Source organism: Mixophyes fleayi, chromosome 10, assembly GCF_038048845.1.
Source record: "Mixophyes fleayi isolate aMixFle1 chromosome 10, aMixFle1.hap1, whole genome shotgun sequence".
Classification (NCBI taxonomy): Eukaryota; Metazoa; Chordata; class Amphibia; order Anura; family Limnodynastidae; genus Mixophyes; species Mixophyes fleayi.
Genome location: NC_134411.1, coordinates 13343527 through 13358043, shown reverse-complemented (window position 1 = coordinate 13358043; position 14517 = coordinate 13343527). Strand labels below are relative to the sequence as shown.

The window sequence follows — 14517 nt, the reverse complement described above, 5'->3', positions numbered from 1 at the left end:
GCAGGTAGGGAGGGGGGATAAGAACGTGGTTGGTGGGCAGGAGGGGCGGGGTGCTGTAATTCACGTCATTTTAGCTACGCCCCAAGACAAATATGCCTGTTTTGTTGTAGTTGTTATTATTTTTATTATTATTATTTTATATCTTTTTTCTCTGTACCCATTATTCTATCATTTAATTTCCCATCAGACTTATCTCTAATATTTTATATAGTTCATTTTTTATTGCTAAGATTTATATCTTTCACTGTATTTACTTATTAGAAAGCACGGTTGTAGATGTACGGCATTAGTGTTATATCCCCATACGATATTTTTATGTTTACACTCATAACTGATATACAACAACTCTGAATGGTAATACTGTTGTATTTACATATCTGATATCTTCCACTAACTAAAGCCTAGGATTGAGGATGACAAATATTATAGGCCTAGCAGGCTTTCTGCATCTAGGGGCTTATTTATCAAAGGGCCTAGACAGGTGTTTTTACCGGTAAATTTCACACTACATATATATAGGGGGTTACAGCCAGTAATAACTTCATCTCATATTGCTAACGAAGCCTCCCCTTGTTCATGGGGAGCCAATTTATCAATTACTGCAGGGGTTTTTCTACCTCTATATTACCTGTTCTGTTATTGCCATTTCAGGATAGCATTAACAGAGACAGAGACAGAGACAGAGGACTTAACAAATCATTTATTGGTTAAATGATTTTGGTAATGCGACAATAAAAAAAAGACACAATATTTGTGTATATTAATGTTAAAACACAATCAATTGTGTGTATATTGTACGGTGGTTTAGTGGTTAGCACTTCTGCCTCACAGCTCTGGGTCATGAGTTAAATTCCTGACCATGGTCTCGTGTGTGGAGTTTGTATGTTCTCCCCGTGTTTGCGTGGGTTTCCCCCGACACTCCAAAAACATACTAGTAGGTTAATTGGATGCCATTAAAGTGCCCCTAGTTTCTCATGGCCTGTGTGTGTATGTTAGGGGATTTAGATTGTAAGCTCCAATGGGGCAGGGACTGATGTAAAGGAGTTCTCTGTACAGTGCTGTGGAATTAGTGGTGCTATATAAATGAATAGATGATTTTTTATATATATATATATATATATATATATATATATATATATATATATACACAAGTTAACCTGTGCATGATACTCATGCATTCTAGTCAAATCAAGATACTTAAGGTCTTAAAAAGGTTCTTGTCATGCATTTGGGCCTAGCCCAGGCCTCCTCAGGGGAAGATCGTTACTTCCCGACGCAAGCGCCCTTTTTAATGTGTGTTCATGAGGTAAAATTACCTCACGAAAATGAGTTTGACCCCTCAACTCGTAAATTTAGCCTTTACTACCCCTCCCATGGGGGGAAGGGGGGATGATGGAAGTTAACTGACTTGACTATTCTAATTTTTTTGTCAAATAATGTCAGTATACCAAATTTCAGGTCAATTGGATGAGCCCTTTCTGAGAAAATAGTTTTTTCCACACACACACACACACACACACACACACACACACACTAACGCACGCCTCTACACATGTGTGTTCATAAGGTAAAATTACCTCACGAAAATGAGTTTGAGCCCTACCAAATTTCAGCCCTTTTTGAAATTTTTTTCCCACACACATTAAGAATTTAGTAGGTCAGTGTATAACTCTGCCCAGCAGGTGGCGCTGCAACTTGGTTGTTTTTTTCCACACACACACAGACGCCACTAAGCATTTATATGTTAGATATACTGTATATGTGTGTGTGTATATTTATGATGTTTATATGTGTGCTTGTTTCTTTTTTAATACTTTATATTAAAACAAAAAATTAGTAAGGGAACTGAAATCTAGCCCAAATTTGGTGTTTCAGTAACATTGTGCATGCGCTAACCAGCATCCTGGCTCATATATACACACAGCGACGGAGACTGACTGTAAATGACCTATTGTTATTGGTCTGTACCAGTATCGCAGAGGCAGCTGATTAGCAGAGGAAGTTATTACCTTTCGGCACATGACCAACGTGGTACAATCTTACACATCCAACAAAAGGATGCTTAACGAAACCAGACCTCCCAAGTGTCCCAATCTAGGTGGGACAGTCCCAATTAAAGCAGACTGTCCTGTTTATTTCTGGACCTTTGTCCAAATTCGGTGACAGTTGGGAGATTTGTCCCACTGAGCGAAGTCCTTTAATGCCGTATGTACCAGTGACTGGTGAGCGTGGCATTGAAGGTTTTTTTATGTGACCACAAATCCTCCATTACAAATATTGTTAAATGTCAAAGACAAACAGAATATTTGTGGACTTCGGTAAGATAATTCAAAGTTCCATAACTGCTACAAAACCTTGGGATCAATGACTCATACATCATATTTGGCAGCATGGTGGCTTAGTGGTTAGCACTATAGTCACATCACCACAGTGCAATTCTGTTTGAGAATACTGACCCCAACATCGTAATATCTATATAAATTTGACACAAAACAGACAAGTAACTAAAAATAAAATAATAATATATGACAATATAATTATTATTACTATTTATTTAAATAGCGCCACTGATTCCGCAGCGCTGTACAGAGAACTCACTCACATTAGTCCCTTGGGGCTTACAGTCTAAATTCCTTAACACACACACACACACACACAGACAGACATACAGAGCAGGGTCAATTTGTTCGGAGCCAATTAACCTACCAGTATGTTTTTTGGAGTGTGGGAGGAAACCAGAGCACCTGGAGGAAACCCACGCAAACATGGGGAGAACATAGAAACTCCACACAGATAAGGCCACGGTTGGAAATTGAACTCATGACCCCAGTGTTGTAAGGCAGAAATGCTAACCACTGAGCCACCGTGCTGCCTGTTATAATGCAGACATAATCACCCCAATATCACTTATAAAACATTTGTGTATTAATCATAGTTTTAATGTACCAATGACAAGTCTACATTAAATAGAAAGCTACGCAAGGCTAAAACTATAAATAAAAAAAACAATAAGCATTTCATAACAAGGTGTCGCGCTGATGTTCAGGCTGGAATCTCTGCTCATTTTTCCTCACACCCCATAGAGGATTGAGGGAAAAAAAGCGGAGATTCCTACTATAATTGCCAGCAATGTGCGCAGCACGATGTCCGTGAGCCACATCGTCGGCAGTTGAATCTCCCCCAAAGTGTCACAATTTTCAAATTGGGAAAGTCGGGAAGTATATTTGTAATGACCGGCTACTGGAGAACAAATTACTATGCAATATCATTTTTTAATATACGTTAAAATGTTGATTCCAAGTCAAAGTGTTTTTATTCTTCTTCAAAGCAAATAACCTCATGGTGAATTAAGTGAAGGTGATGTAGATATCTTGTTTTTTTTAATGCAAGATGGATTCTGTTGTAAAATACACATTGATACTAAAAAAAAAGCCTTCATATACATGATAACTGGTAGTTGGAAAGGAAATGCCTCCAAAATACGTTTGACAATTAACATTTGCTACATTTGTGCTAGATAGATACTCCAATGACCTCCTGACATCACTGAAACTGACATTTTATCAGGTCAGCCTGACTGAGGGGAGAATGTAACCCCCTTCACCGGATGCCCATAGAATGACATAGTGCAAATATAAGTCACACAGTTCTGCCCAAGGAAGATATTCAGCTTGTACCCAGTTAATCTTGAGAGCTGAAAACAGCAAACTCTTCAACAAAATGTGATTATTATAACACCTTTCCAAAGACTAACTTAAGCAGGTCATTTCCATTCAGCTAAGGGTAACAGAATAACCATATTGAAGCCTGGAAAAATGTCTGCAGATATGTTTGATTGTTTTTTTCGAACACATTTTAAACAAGTGAACTTTGTTTCAGGGGCTGGCCTGGCTGGGGGGCAAGGGGGCCTCTGCCCCCTTGGCCGGTCGCATACCGGGCTACCTGCATTTTTTTGAAATGTTTCTAATAGGCTGGAAAGCACAGTCTCTCCTCCCGGGCTAAAATGTGCCCTACTTTAGGCTTCTCTCACCGTAGAGCACTGTCAGTGGTTTCCTGCTTGCCTGCATTCCTCACATCGTAACGCTTTCCCTGTCATATGTAGCTTTATACAATAAAATGCAAGATTAGTGTGCACATTTCCTAAAACACTGCTCTGTACATTCTTATGGATCTAATTACTTACACACACTTGCCGAGGGGACGTCATGACGGGTGTATTAAAGGGGTGCTTGGGGGCATCGTATCTCCACCACACCACTAGGAGATGAGGAGATGACAAATGACTGGCATTGCCTAGCAGGAGGGTCCTACACAACATTTCGGGAGTCCAGGCAGACTCCCCGTCCACTTCAAAACAGGGAGCACACAGACGTGCAGGAGAACAAAGATTCAATGCAAAAATGTTGAGTACTTTTGAGGGTCCTTTACCAATCTACTAACTTTTTGTGTTCCCTTTATATATTGTTCTATGTATAAAGGGAACACAAAGTAAGTAGATTGGTAAAGGACCCTCAAAAATACTCAACATTTTTGCATTGAATCTTTGTTCTCCTGCACGTCTGTGTGCTCCCTACAAAGAATCCACTATAACTTTCTGCTCTCTCTTCTAACATTTCACAGCTAATCTCTTTATCATATTTGGGTCTAATAGCAGTGACGGTTTACTTAGCACCATTCATATTCTACTACCCATCTACTGAAGATACGTTAAAGACATACTTACCAACCTGGTGAGTTAATTCCAGGAGATCGCAGGTAGGAAGGGGGCGTGGTTGGTGGGCAGAAGGGGCGGGGTGCTGTAATTCACGTCATTTTAGATACGCCCCCAAGACAAATATGCCTGTTTTGTTGTAGTTGTTATTATTTTTATTATTATTATTTTATATCTTTTTTCTCTGTACCCATTATTCTATCATTTAATTTCCCATCAGACTTATCTCTAATATTTTATATAGTTCATTTTTTATTGCTAAGATTTATATCTTTCACTGTACTTACTTATTAGAAAGCACGGTTGTAGATGTACGGCATTAGTGTTATATTCTGCCCCATACGATATTTTTATGTTTACACTCATAACTGATATACAACAACTCTGAATGTTAATACTGTTGTATTTACATATCTGATATCTTCCACTAACTAAAGCCTAGGATTGAGGATGACAAATATTATAGGCATATCAGGCTTTCTGCATCTAGGGGCTTATTTATCAAAGGGCCTAGACAGGTGTTTTTTTATCGGTGAATTTCACCCTACATATATAGGGAGTTACCGCCAGTAATAACTTTATCTCATCTTGCTAGCGAAGCCTCCCCTTGTTCATGGGGAGCCTATTTATCAATTACTGCAGGGGTTTTTCTACCTCCACATTACCTGTTCTGTTATTGTCATTTCATGATAGTATTAACAGAGACAGAGACAGAGGACTTAACAAATTAAAAAACAATAACAATAAAATAAATAAAAAATAAACAATAATAATAAAAAACAATAAACAATAAAAATGACACAATATTTGTGTATATTAATGTTAAAACACAATCAATTGTGTGTATATTGTATGGTGGCTTAGTGGTTAGCAGTCCTGCCTCAAAGCTCTGTGTCATGAGTTCAATTCCTAACCATGGTCTTATGTGTGTGGAGTTTGTATGTTCTCCCCGTGTTTTTGCGTGGGTTTCCTCCCACACTCCAAAAACATACTAGTAGATTAATTGGATGCCATTAAATTGCCCCTAGTCTCTCTTGGCCTGTGTGTGTATGTTAGGGGATTTAGATTGTAAACTCCAATGTGGCAGGGACTGATGTGAATGAGTTCTCTGTACAGTGCTGTGGAATTAGTGGTGCTATATAAATGAAGAGATGGTTTTATATATATATATATATATACATATATATATATATATATATATATATATATATATATATATATATATATACTGTATATGTGTGTGTGTGTATATTTATGATGTTTATGTGTGTGCTTGTTTCTTTTTTCATGCTTTATATTAAAACAAAAAATTAATAAGGGAACTAAAATCTAGCCCAAATTTGGTGTTTCAGTAACATGTGCATGCGCTAACCAGCATCCTGGCTCATATATACACACAGCTACGGAGACTGACTGTAAATGACCTATTGCTATTGGTCTGCACCAGTATCGCAGAGGAAGTTATTACCTTTCGGCACATGACCAACATGGTACAATCTTACACATCCAACAAAAGGATGCTTAATGAAACCAGACCTCCCAAGTGTCCCAATTTAGGTGGGACAGTCCCAATTAAAGGAGACTGTCCTGTTTATTTCTGGACCTTTGTCCAGATTTGGTGACCGTTGGGAGATTTGTCCCACTGAGCGATGTCCTTCAATGCCGCATGTACCAGTGACTGGTGAGCGTGGCATTGAAGGTTTTTTTATGTGACCACAAATCCTCCATTACAAATATTGTTAAATGTCAAAGACAAACAGAATATTTTTGAACTTCGGTAAGATAATCCAAATTTCCATAACTGCTACAAAACCTAGGGATCAATGATTCATACATCATATTTGGCAGCACGGTGGCTTATTGGTTAGCACTTCTGCCTGACAGCACTGGGGTCATGAGATTGATTCCCAACCATGGCCTTATCTGTGTGGAGTTTTTATGTTCTCCCCGTATTGGCATGGGTTTCCTCCACACTCCAAAAAAAACATACTTGTAGGTTAAATTGCCCTTAATCTCTCTCGGTCTGTGTGCGTGTATGTTAGGGGATTTAGATTGTAAGCTCCAATGGGGCAGAGACTGATGTGAATGAGTTCTCTGTACAGCGCTGCGAACTTATAAATAATAAATAAAATAAATAAATAAATAGATGATGATGATGATATTTGCTAAGCTAATAAGACATTTGGATGCCACATGGAACCAATTTGATATTCATTAAAAGTTAAAGACTGTCAATGGAAAAATGATAACGGTCCTGATAAAAACCAGGCACACAGGTTTCTATAACTTACTCTTTTCTTGGAAACCAATGCCGAGCAACAGATGTCTTCATATACAGGTAATGAACAAATCTAGATACAACAGGGGAAAAAAGGACGGCCAAATACATTCCAAGCAAAGGTTTCCAGGTACTTGTGGCTTTTGCAGTAACTCAGATAAGATGTGAATCCGTGGGGAGGAGAGGCTTTTATTATTATTTCATGTGATTATTGTACAGGAACATGAGGCAAAGACAACTCACTCTCACATACCTCCCAAAAGACCTGATTTTTGGGGGACTGTTTCTGGTTATAGGACAGTGAAAGGTGCGTAGCTCATTGGAAAGTGGGTGTGGTATCACAAGAAAGTGGACATGTTTGGGGATCTGAGGGGGATTTTGCTTTTAAAAATAATGGGAAATATGTCATGCTGAGTAATGATCACTATAGTCACATCACCAACGTGCAATTCTGTGTGAAAATACAGACCCCAACATCGTAATATCTGTATTAAGTTGACACAAAAGAGAGTAACTAAATATAAAAATAAAATAATAATATATAATAATATAATGCAGACATAATCACCCCAAAGACTGGAAGATTGGACGGTGGCAGACTGCCATGCCTGAGTTAATCAGCCATTGACTTGTCCTTTTCATCAAATACAGTACATGTAACCCACATCTTTTTGAATGTTTTTTGTTTACAAGATTTAGGGGTATTTTTACTAAACTGCAGGTTTGAAAAAGTGGAAATGTTGCCTATAGCAACCAATCAGATTCTAGCTGTCATTTTGTAGAGTGCACTAAATAAATAACAGCTAGAATCTGATTGGTTGCTATTGGCAACATCTCCACTTTTTCAAACCAGCAGTTTAGTAAATCTAGCCCTTAATATCCACCACATCTACAGCATGGTGTTATGTACTATTCCCACAGGCTTGTGTGTCTTCCTGTTGTGTGTCACTCTCTGTTACTTACCTCAAACACCTTCAGAGTGCGGGATAAGGAGGATGGTTTGTTCCCCTTGAGGGAGAAGAGCAGGTTGACAATGGCCTTTCCATCCTTCTCCTCAAATACCAGAGACTCTGTGCACTCTGCCGCCTCTGCAGCTGCCGCCGCTGCTTCCCGTTCCTTGCGGGCATCTTCTATTAAACTCTGCCTTCTGCCCAGGAAGCGGGGAGACTGTAAAAGAAAAAAATCGCAGTGAGTCAGAAGAGATCAGAGAGGTATAGGCTGCATTAGCCTCAATGCTGTCCCTGGACTACAACAGTTGTGATGAAACCGTAACAACATTTCTACCTTCGGAAAAATATCCAGACACTGGGTGGAACAGTAGAATTATTGTTTCTATCACACAGCTCAATAATGACAGATAATGTTTTTTTATTAGTTATTTAATCAAAATAGTGATTTTGTTAAATGTGTGTTAATATTTGACATAGAGGATATGTACAGTATCTGGAGTTAAATTAAGAAAAATATTGTAACACTGCAAAAGGAAAGCTATCAATCACAACTTTTCTCTATGGCTGAACAGTAGCATAGGGCCTGATTCATTAAGGATCTTAACTTAAGAAACTTCTTATTTAAGTCTCCTGGACAAAACCATGTTACAATGCAAGGGGTGCAAATTAGTATTCTGTTTTGCACATAATTTTAATACTGACTGCTTTTTCATGTAGCACACAAATATCAACTTTAAATTTCAGTGTACAAATAAGCTATCAAGTATTTGTGTGCTACATGAAAAAGCAGTCAGTATTAAAATTATGTGCAAAACAGAATACTAATTTGCACCCCTTGCATTGTAACATGGTTTTGTCCAGGAGACTTAAATAAGAAATTTCTTAAGTTAAGATCCTTAATGAATCAGGCCCATAATTATTTTCTTAATTTTAACTGAACAATCTAATACATCAACAATGTTATCATTGAACAATTTGTACATTCATGGAATAAACTATTTATGATATCATTGAGATTTTAAGATAATTAAATTGCTTAATTATGATCGTTCAATCTGAATAGACATGTAGCAATTAATGAACTTTCAAAATGCTGGAATCTGGGAAATCACATTTCTGAATAATCTTTTCAATTAGATTACCTAGTCTTAGATTGCTTGTGTGCCCCACACCTAGTCATCCCCGCCAACCTTTTCCAGGACAGAACCAGAGACCAACAGGTGTGAGGCCTACTGAAAAGTGGAGTTGTTTCACAACAAGTGGGCATGGCATGGGTAGATTGGGCAATTGTGCCAATCATGGTGTGGCTTAATTTCCTGCAATTTCCATATAGGGAATTGTTTATAACTTATAATAATAATAATAATAATAATAATAATAATAATAATAATAATTGAGTGCTCTCATTAAAGAGGATTGCATCACAAGTAAACTATATTGCATATATGGGTGCCATAAAGTTTTTTTAAGTTGATATTACATAATAAGTACACACATGAAATACAACTATGAAAGAATGAAAGCAGTCTGCACAGCTCACACATCCATACACAAGTCCCCTCAGGGCGGGCTGTTGGGGGTATTACCACAGAGAGCCATGTGCTTGATACCTCTGGCTCCGCTCACCCTATAACACTGCTGTAATTTTAGTATAATGATAAAAGAAATGCAACAAACATGTTGTAATGATGTAACAACATCACTTTACAGAGGAGAAGAAATAAAGGTGGGAGGACTGAGAAGCTGCTGGGCCTGTGAGTGTGGAGGGGAAGGGTGCAGAGGGATTAAGGGAACAATAAAGGTGAAGGGAACATGATGTGATGATATGGGATAAGAAGAAATTGGACAATGGGATGGAGAAGGGGACTGAATGGGCAATTATGATCAGGGGCAAACGCAGGATTTGCAGCGTGGGGTTTCCACACCACGCCGCCAGTGGGTGTGACCAGCGTGCATGGGGGCGTGGCTATAATTTTAGAGAGTGCTTGACTGCTTTCCAACTCCTCCTATTCCCATAATATACATGGGCAATGCTGTGTGCACTACTGTTAGGTGCACGCAGCTCTCTCTTTTCAAGCAGAGCCGTGTGAAGCAGGGGCAAAGTCCAGACACCTCAATTATACAGTGCCCCAGGCTTGGAGGGGGGTTTCCAGGCACTAGGAAACACCCCCCTCCTCGGTTTGCCTATGATGATGAGGAAGAGGGGGTGAATGTGATTGAGGGTTACAGAGAGAGCGAGCATAGAAAATGGACTTGAGCTAGGGAACCGAAGCATGAGATGAAGAAGAGGATTGAGATGTAGATAGAAGGGTGTAGAGAAGGGGTATGATGTGGATTCAAGGGGGTGTAATGTCTGTAAGAGGGTTGAGCTGTGTGAGAATGTGGTTTGGGGCTACATGTAAAGTTATATATTTATTAACAGATATCATATATAAATTATTTAAAATTTGTCTGGCTCCTAAATATTTAATCTGGCTCCTAGATTCATCAGCAGCAGCAGCTATTTATATAGCGCCACTAATTCCGCAGCGCTGAATTCATCAAGCCCTGCTTTATGACACATGCTGGGTAAAAAAGAGAGAACTGACTAACTTCTAAATAAAAGTCCATTTTTAGTGAAAGTGTATTTCTGTTATTGTAGTCTGTGTTCAGTGCAACTTATTTTATCCACTGACTGTGACAGTACCAGGTTTTTGTCACCAACAGCAATAACGATTGTCCATCTTAGTGACCACTGTTAGGTGGTGTCAGATGCTTTGGACCTCCCTAAATGTTTATTTAAACCTGTGAGTCTAGCCACACGGCAATAACCCCTCCAGCATGGATATTGCGCAGAGCTCCGCATTTGCAAAGGATAGTCCGGAGTCATGTTTTTGTTTTCAGATTGCTTTATCATGAATGTTGTGCTCTATTTGAACTTCTGAGAGCACCTAATGCATTCATGATAGTAGCTGCAGGCACACAGAAACAGGCTGTATAATTTGCATTTTTTTTAGTGTTTACTTGCAGTTAAAAGCTAATTGTAAACACACATCATCATTCATCTATTTATTTATTTAGTGCCACTAATTCCGCAGCGCTGCACAGAGAACTCATTCACATCAGTCCCTGCCCCATTGGAGCTTATAATCTAAATCCCCTTACATACACACACAGACCGAGAGAGACTGAGGGCAATTTAATAGCAGCCAATTAACCTACCAGTATGTTTTTGGAGTGTGTGAGGAAACCGGAGCACCCGGAGGAAACACGGGGAGAACATACAAACTCCACACAGATAAGACCATGGTCAGGAATCAAACTCATGGCCACTCAGTGGTCAATGAGGTGGGTGGGCTTCATGACGTGATTTGTGTCTCCTCCCATCATGGAGGCATGTGAGCACCCTTCCAGAAGAATTGCCTGTGCTTCTAGAAGTCTAGGAATTCACACCCTATTATGGGAATATTCTGAGAAAGTAGACAGCTATGAAACAAAGTGAAAGTAGAACAATTGCTGTTATTTTGTTTTATGCAGACCAGACTTGAAGAATATAGTTGGCTGCATCTTGGAATCTGAAACGACTGATAACAGAGTACAATAGCTTTCTCCATTTAAAAAGTACCAAACAGCTGTTAGTCGCAGCTGAGAACTAATTTGCATGAGAGCAAACACTGTTTAAATGTTGTTTTCATTCTAGGGAGAAGAATTCTTGATAAAATGTAATTTTAATACGCTGTGTGAATTTAAATATAATAATCATCTTAATTTGTCTGAGGGCCATTTCAGTTGTTTCCTCGTTCTACAAAATGATTAGACACTGTTTTGATTACTGTGGTTCTCGCCAACAACCGTTTCATTGTCAATTATTCCTAATACCTATCAGACACTTGTCATTTCATTGTGCACATATGCAGGTTGAGCATGACACTGTGATTACCAGTCGAATAGCCGCAGAATTAATTTACACATGGAAAACATAAAAACAAAGTTGTATATAGATGGTTAGCTCATGGCTAACTAATTCAAAAATTGCAAGCTTTTGAGACTAGGTTTACAAGTGTGAGCTGTAATTAAACTATATCATCTAAATATAATGTGTGCATAGCTATCCTTACCTAAGAAACATGTCAACATTACAGACAATTCTTTCTCTTTTTCTATGTATATGTTAGTGTATAGAAAATGTGAATTTCTTATTTACAGCAGCATTGGATGACCTTTCTGCAAAGCAGCTAGGCTATATCGGTGGAGCTACACAATTTCAGTCTTTCAGAGGCTGCAAATGAAACTAAATAAGAGATGTTTAATTCACTATTAGCAGTGTAATTGTGTTATAAGATGTCCCACGGTGTATACATTCTTCATTATAAGGATCCATTCTGATTGGCTCATTGTGTAATTTATCTACAAAGTCTTGTTATACATGGGAAGCCAATTTGGGCTATAAAGTAAGCCTTGACACTGCTACAAAGAGAAGTTTGTGTTCTCTATGGATAAATAAGTCAGTCCAAGAAACAGGGATGTAGTATGTTCTTAATATGATAATCTGTTAAACATATATATCTCATTACAGTAATGTTGATAATCTAGACATCAGTTGCTAATAAACAGTTCATGTACCACCGTCATTTTTGTGACTAGTCTAGCATTGTATTACAATAAAAATCCATTTAACCTAAACCAAATTCTGTATATAAAAGAGCTACTAGTACACATTTTCAAATATAGGTGCTTATCAGTGGTCTTTTTACCTTGAACATGGCTGATAACAGAATAATAGCTTGCATTCAGCCACTCTGCACATTTGTATATCACAAATAAGCAATAAGGACAAAGTATTATTATATAACAATTATACAATGAATGTCTTTTTTTCTCATAGTGTCACTTTAGCTCTTACGTTCTCCTAGGATGACAATACAAAACTCTAGCTGTATAAACCAAGATGAGAAAATAGAATCAACAGGTATAAAAACTAAACTCTCCATGCCAGGTATAAAGACTTAACACAACTTGCCAGGTATAAAGACTAAACACAACGTGCCAGGTATAAAGACTAAACACAACGTGCCAGGTATAAAGACTAAACATACCATGCCATATGTAAAGACTAAACATAAAACAGGTATAAAGACTAAACACACCACAACAGGTATAAAGGCTAAACAGACCACAACAGGTATAAAGAGTATACACCTCACAACAGGTATAAAGACTAAACTCTCCATGCCAGTTATAAAGACTAAACACAACCTGCCAGGTATAAAGACTAAACATACCACAACAGGTATAAAGACTAAACACAACGTGCCAGGTATACAGACTAAACACAACATGCCGGGTATAAAGGCTAAACATACCACAACAGGTATAAAGACTAAACACAACGTGCCGGGTATAAAGACTAAACACGCCACAACAGGTATAAAGACTAAACACACCACAACAGGTGCAAAGACTAAACACACCACAACAGGGGCAAAGACTAAACACACCACAACAGGTATAAAGAATAAAAGGCAAAAGGTATAAAAACTTACAGATAGATACACAGCAATATACTAAGCACATGAACCCAAGTTAAGATGTCCCTTACCAGGATAGCCTCAGCCTGTTTGGGATCAAGCTCAGAAACAGCCCTTCTGAAGCTTTTCCCAGCAGATCCGGAGATGTTTGGTGTTGGCATCACTACTCTTTTAGGAGTATGTTCTGTGCACCTGCTACCAGCTCATGCTTTTATAGGGCACGTCTGACGTCACTTCTCCCCCCACCAACACCACAACCTCTCAGCCTGAGGGAGGAGGCTGGACACTGGTCCTCTAGTACATCTCTCTCAGGATCACTGCAACCTGCAGAGCATCACTCTCGTCTCAATATTTCAATATCTGGAGATCAACTCAGCTGCATTAATGCTAATCAGATAATCTGCCCTAGCAAGTTCCAAATAAGTAAACTAGTTAAGTGAACTACCTCTCCGTATGTTATTAATGTAAAACATTGTTCTGGGATGATAACATTTTAAGTCCTGGACAGCAATTACTATAGATTTGGGATGATATGGAGTTTGTGTGTCTTTAGGCACAGCCTGTGCATTCCAGGTTGTGATCCTCAAAGTCTGACTATCTTTCTGATAAGGAGAATTGTGACAGGGAGCCAGGTGAGCCGAGTCAGCTCTCCTTGTCTTTTTATTAGACCCGTCATTGTCAAATAAAACATTTGCACTTCTCACTGGCTGCATTGAATTCATTTTATGTTGCCTTTCTTTTTTTTCTCTCTGCATTGTACGTCTTTTTTACTTTATTTATCTTTTTTTCCCTAGCAAATATTGTCTTTTTATTCATCCGTCTTATTGCAGCCTCATCTCTTTGCCTAATCTCTGCTCCCCATCCGTGCCTCCTCTCTCCCTCCTCTTCTGTCTCTTTCAGTAATTAGAGTTTGTCAAACACAGTAATTAGCACCGCTTTGCCTTGGTGGCCTTTTTGCTGTCATGACTCCTTTCATTCACAAAAAAGACTTTTAATAACCCATAATGACAGGGAACAACTGCAGCAGAACACAGCTTCCCTGGACTGCAGAGGGTTAGCTCTGCAGTCAAG

At 38.6% G+C, this 14517-nt stretch overlaps 1 protein-coding gene across 1 annotated transcript in view; it reads right to left on the bottom strand.

The window, feature by feature from the left end:
• Positions 1–13616, bottom strand: part of TH (tyrosine hydroxylase) — a 69849-nt gene extending 56233 nt beyond the window's left edge. Inside the window, exons 1-2 of the mRNA XM_075187470.1 lie at positions 13518–13616; positions 7953–8156 (exon numbers count right to left, since the gene is read on the bottom strand). Coding sequence (XP_075043571.1) covers positions 7953–8156; positions 13518–13607 — 294 coding nt within the window. The 5' untranslated portion in view covers positions 13608–13616. The remainder of the gene's footprint in view (positions 1–7952; positions 8157–13517) is intronic.
• Between the last annotated feature and the right edge of the window lie 901 nt (positions 13617–14517).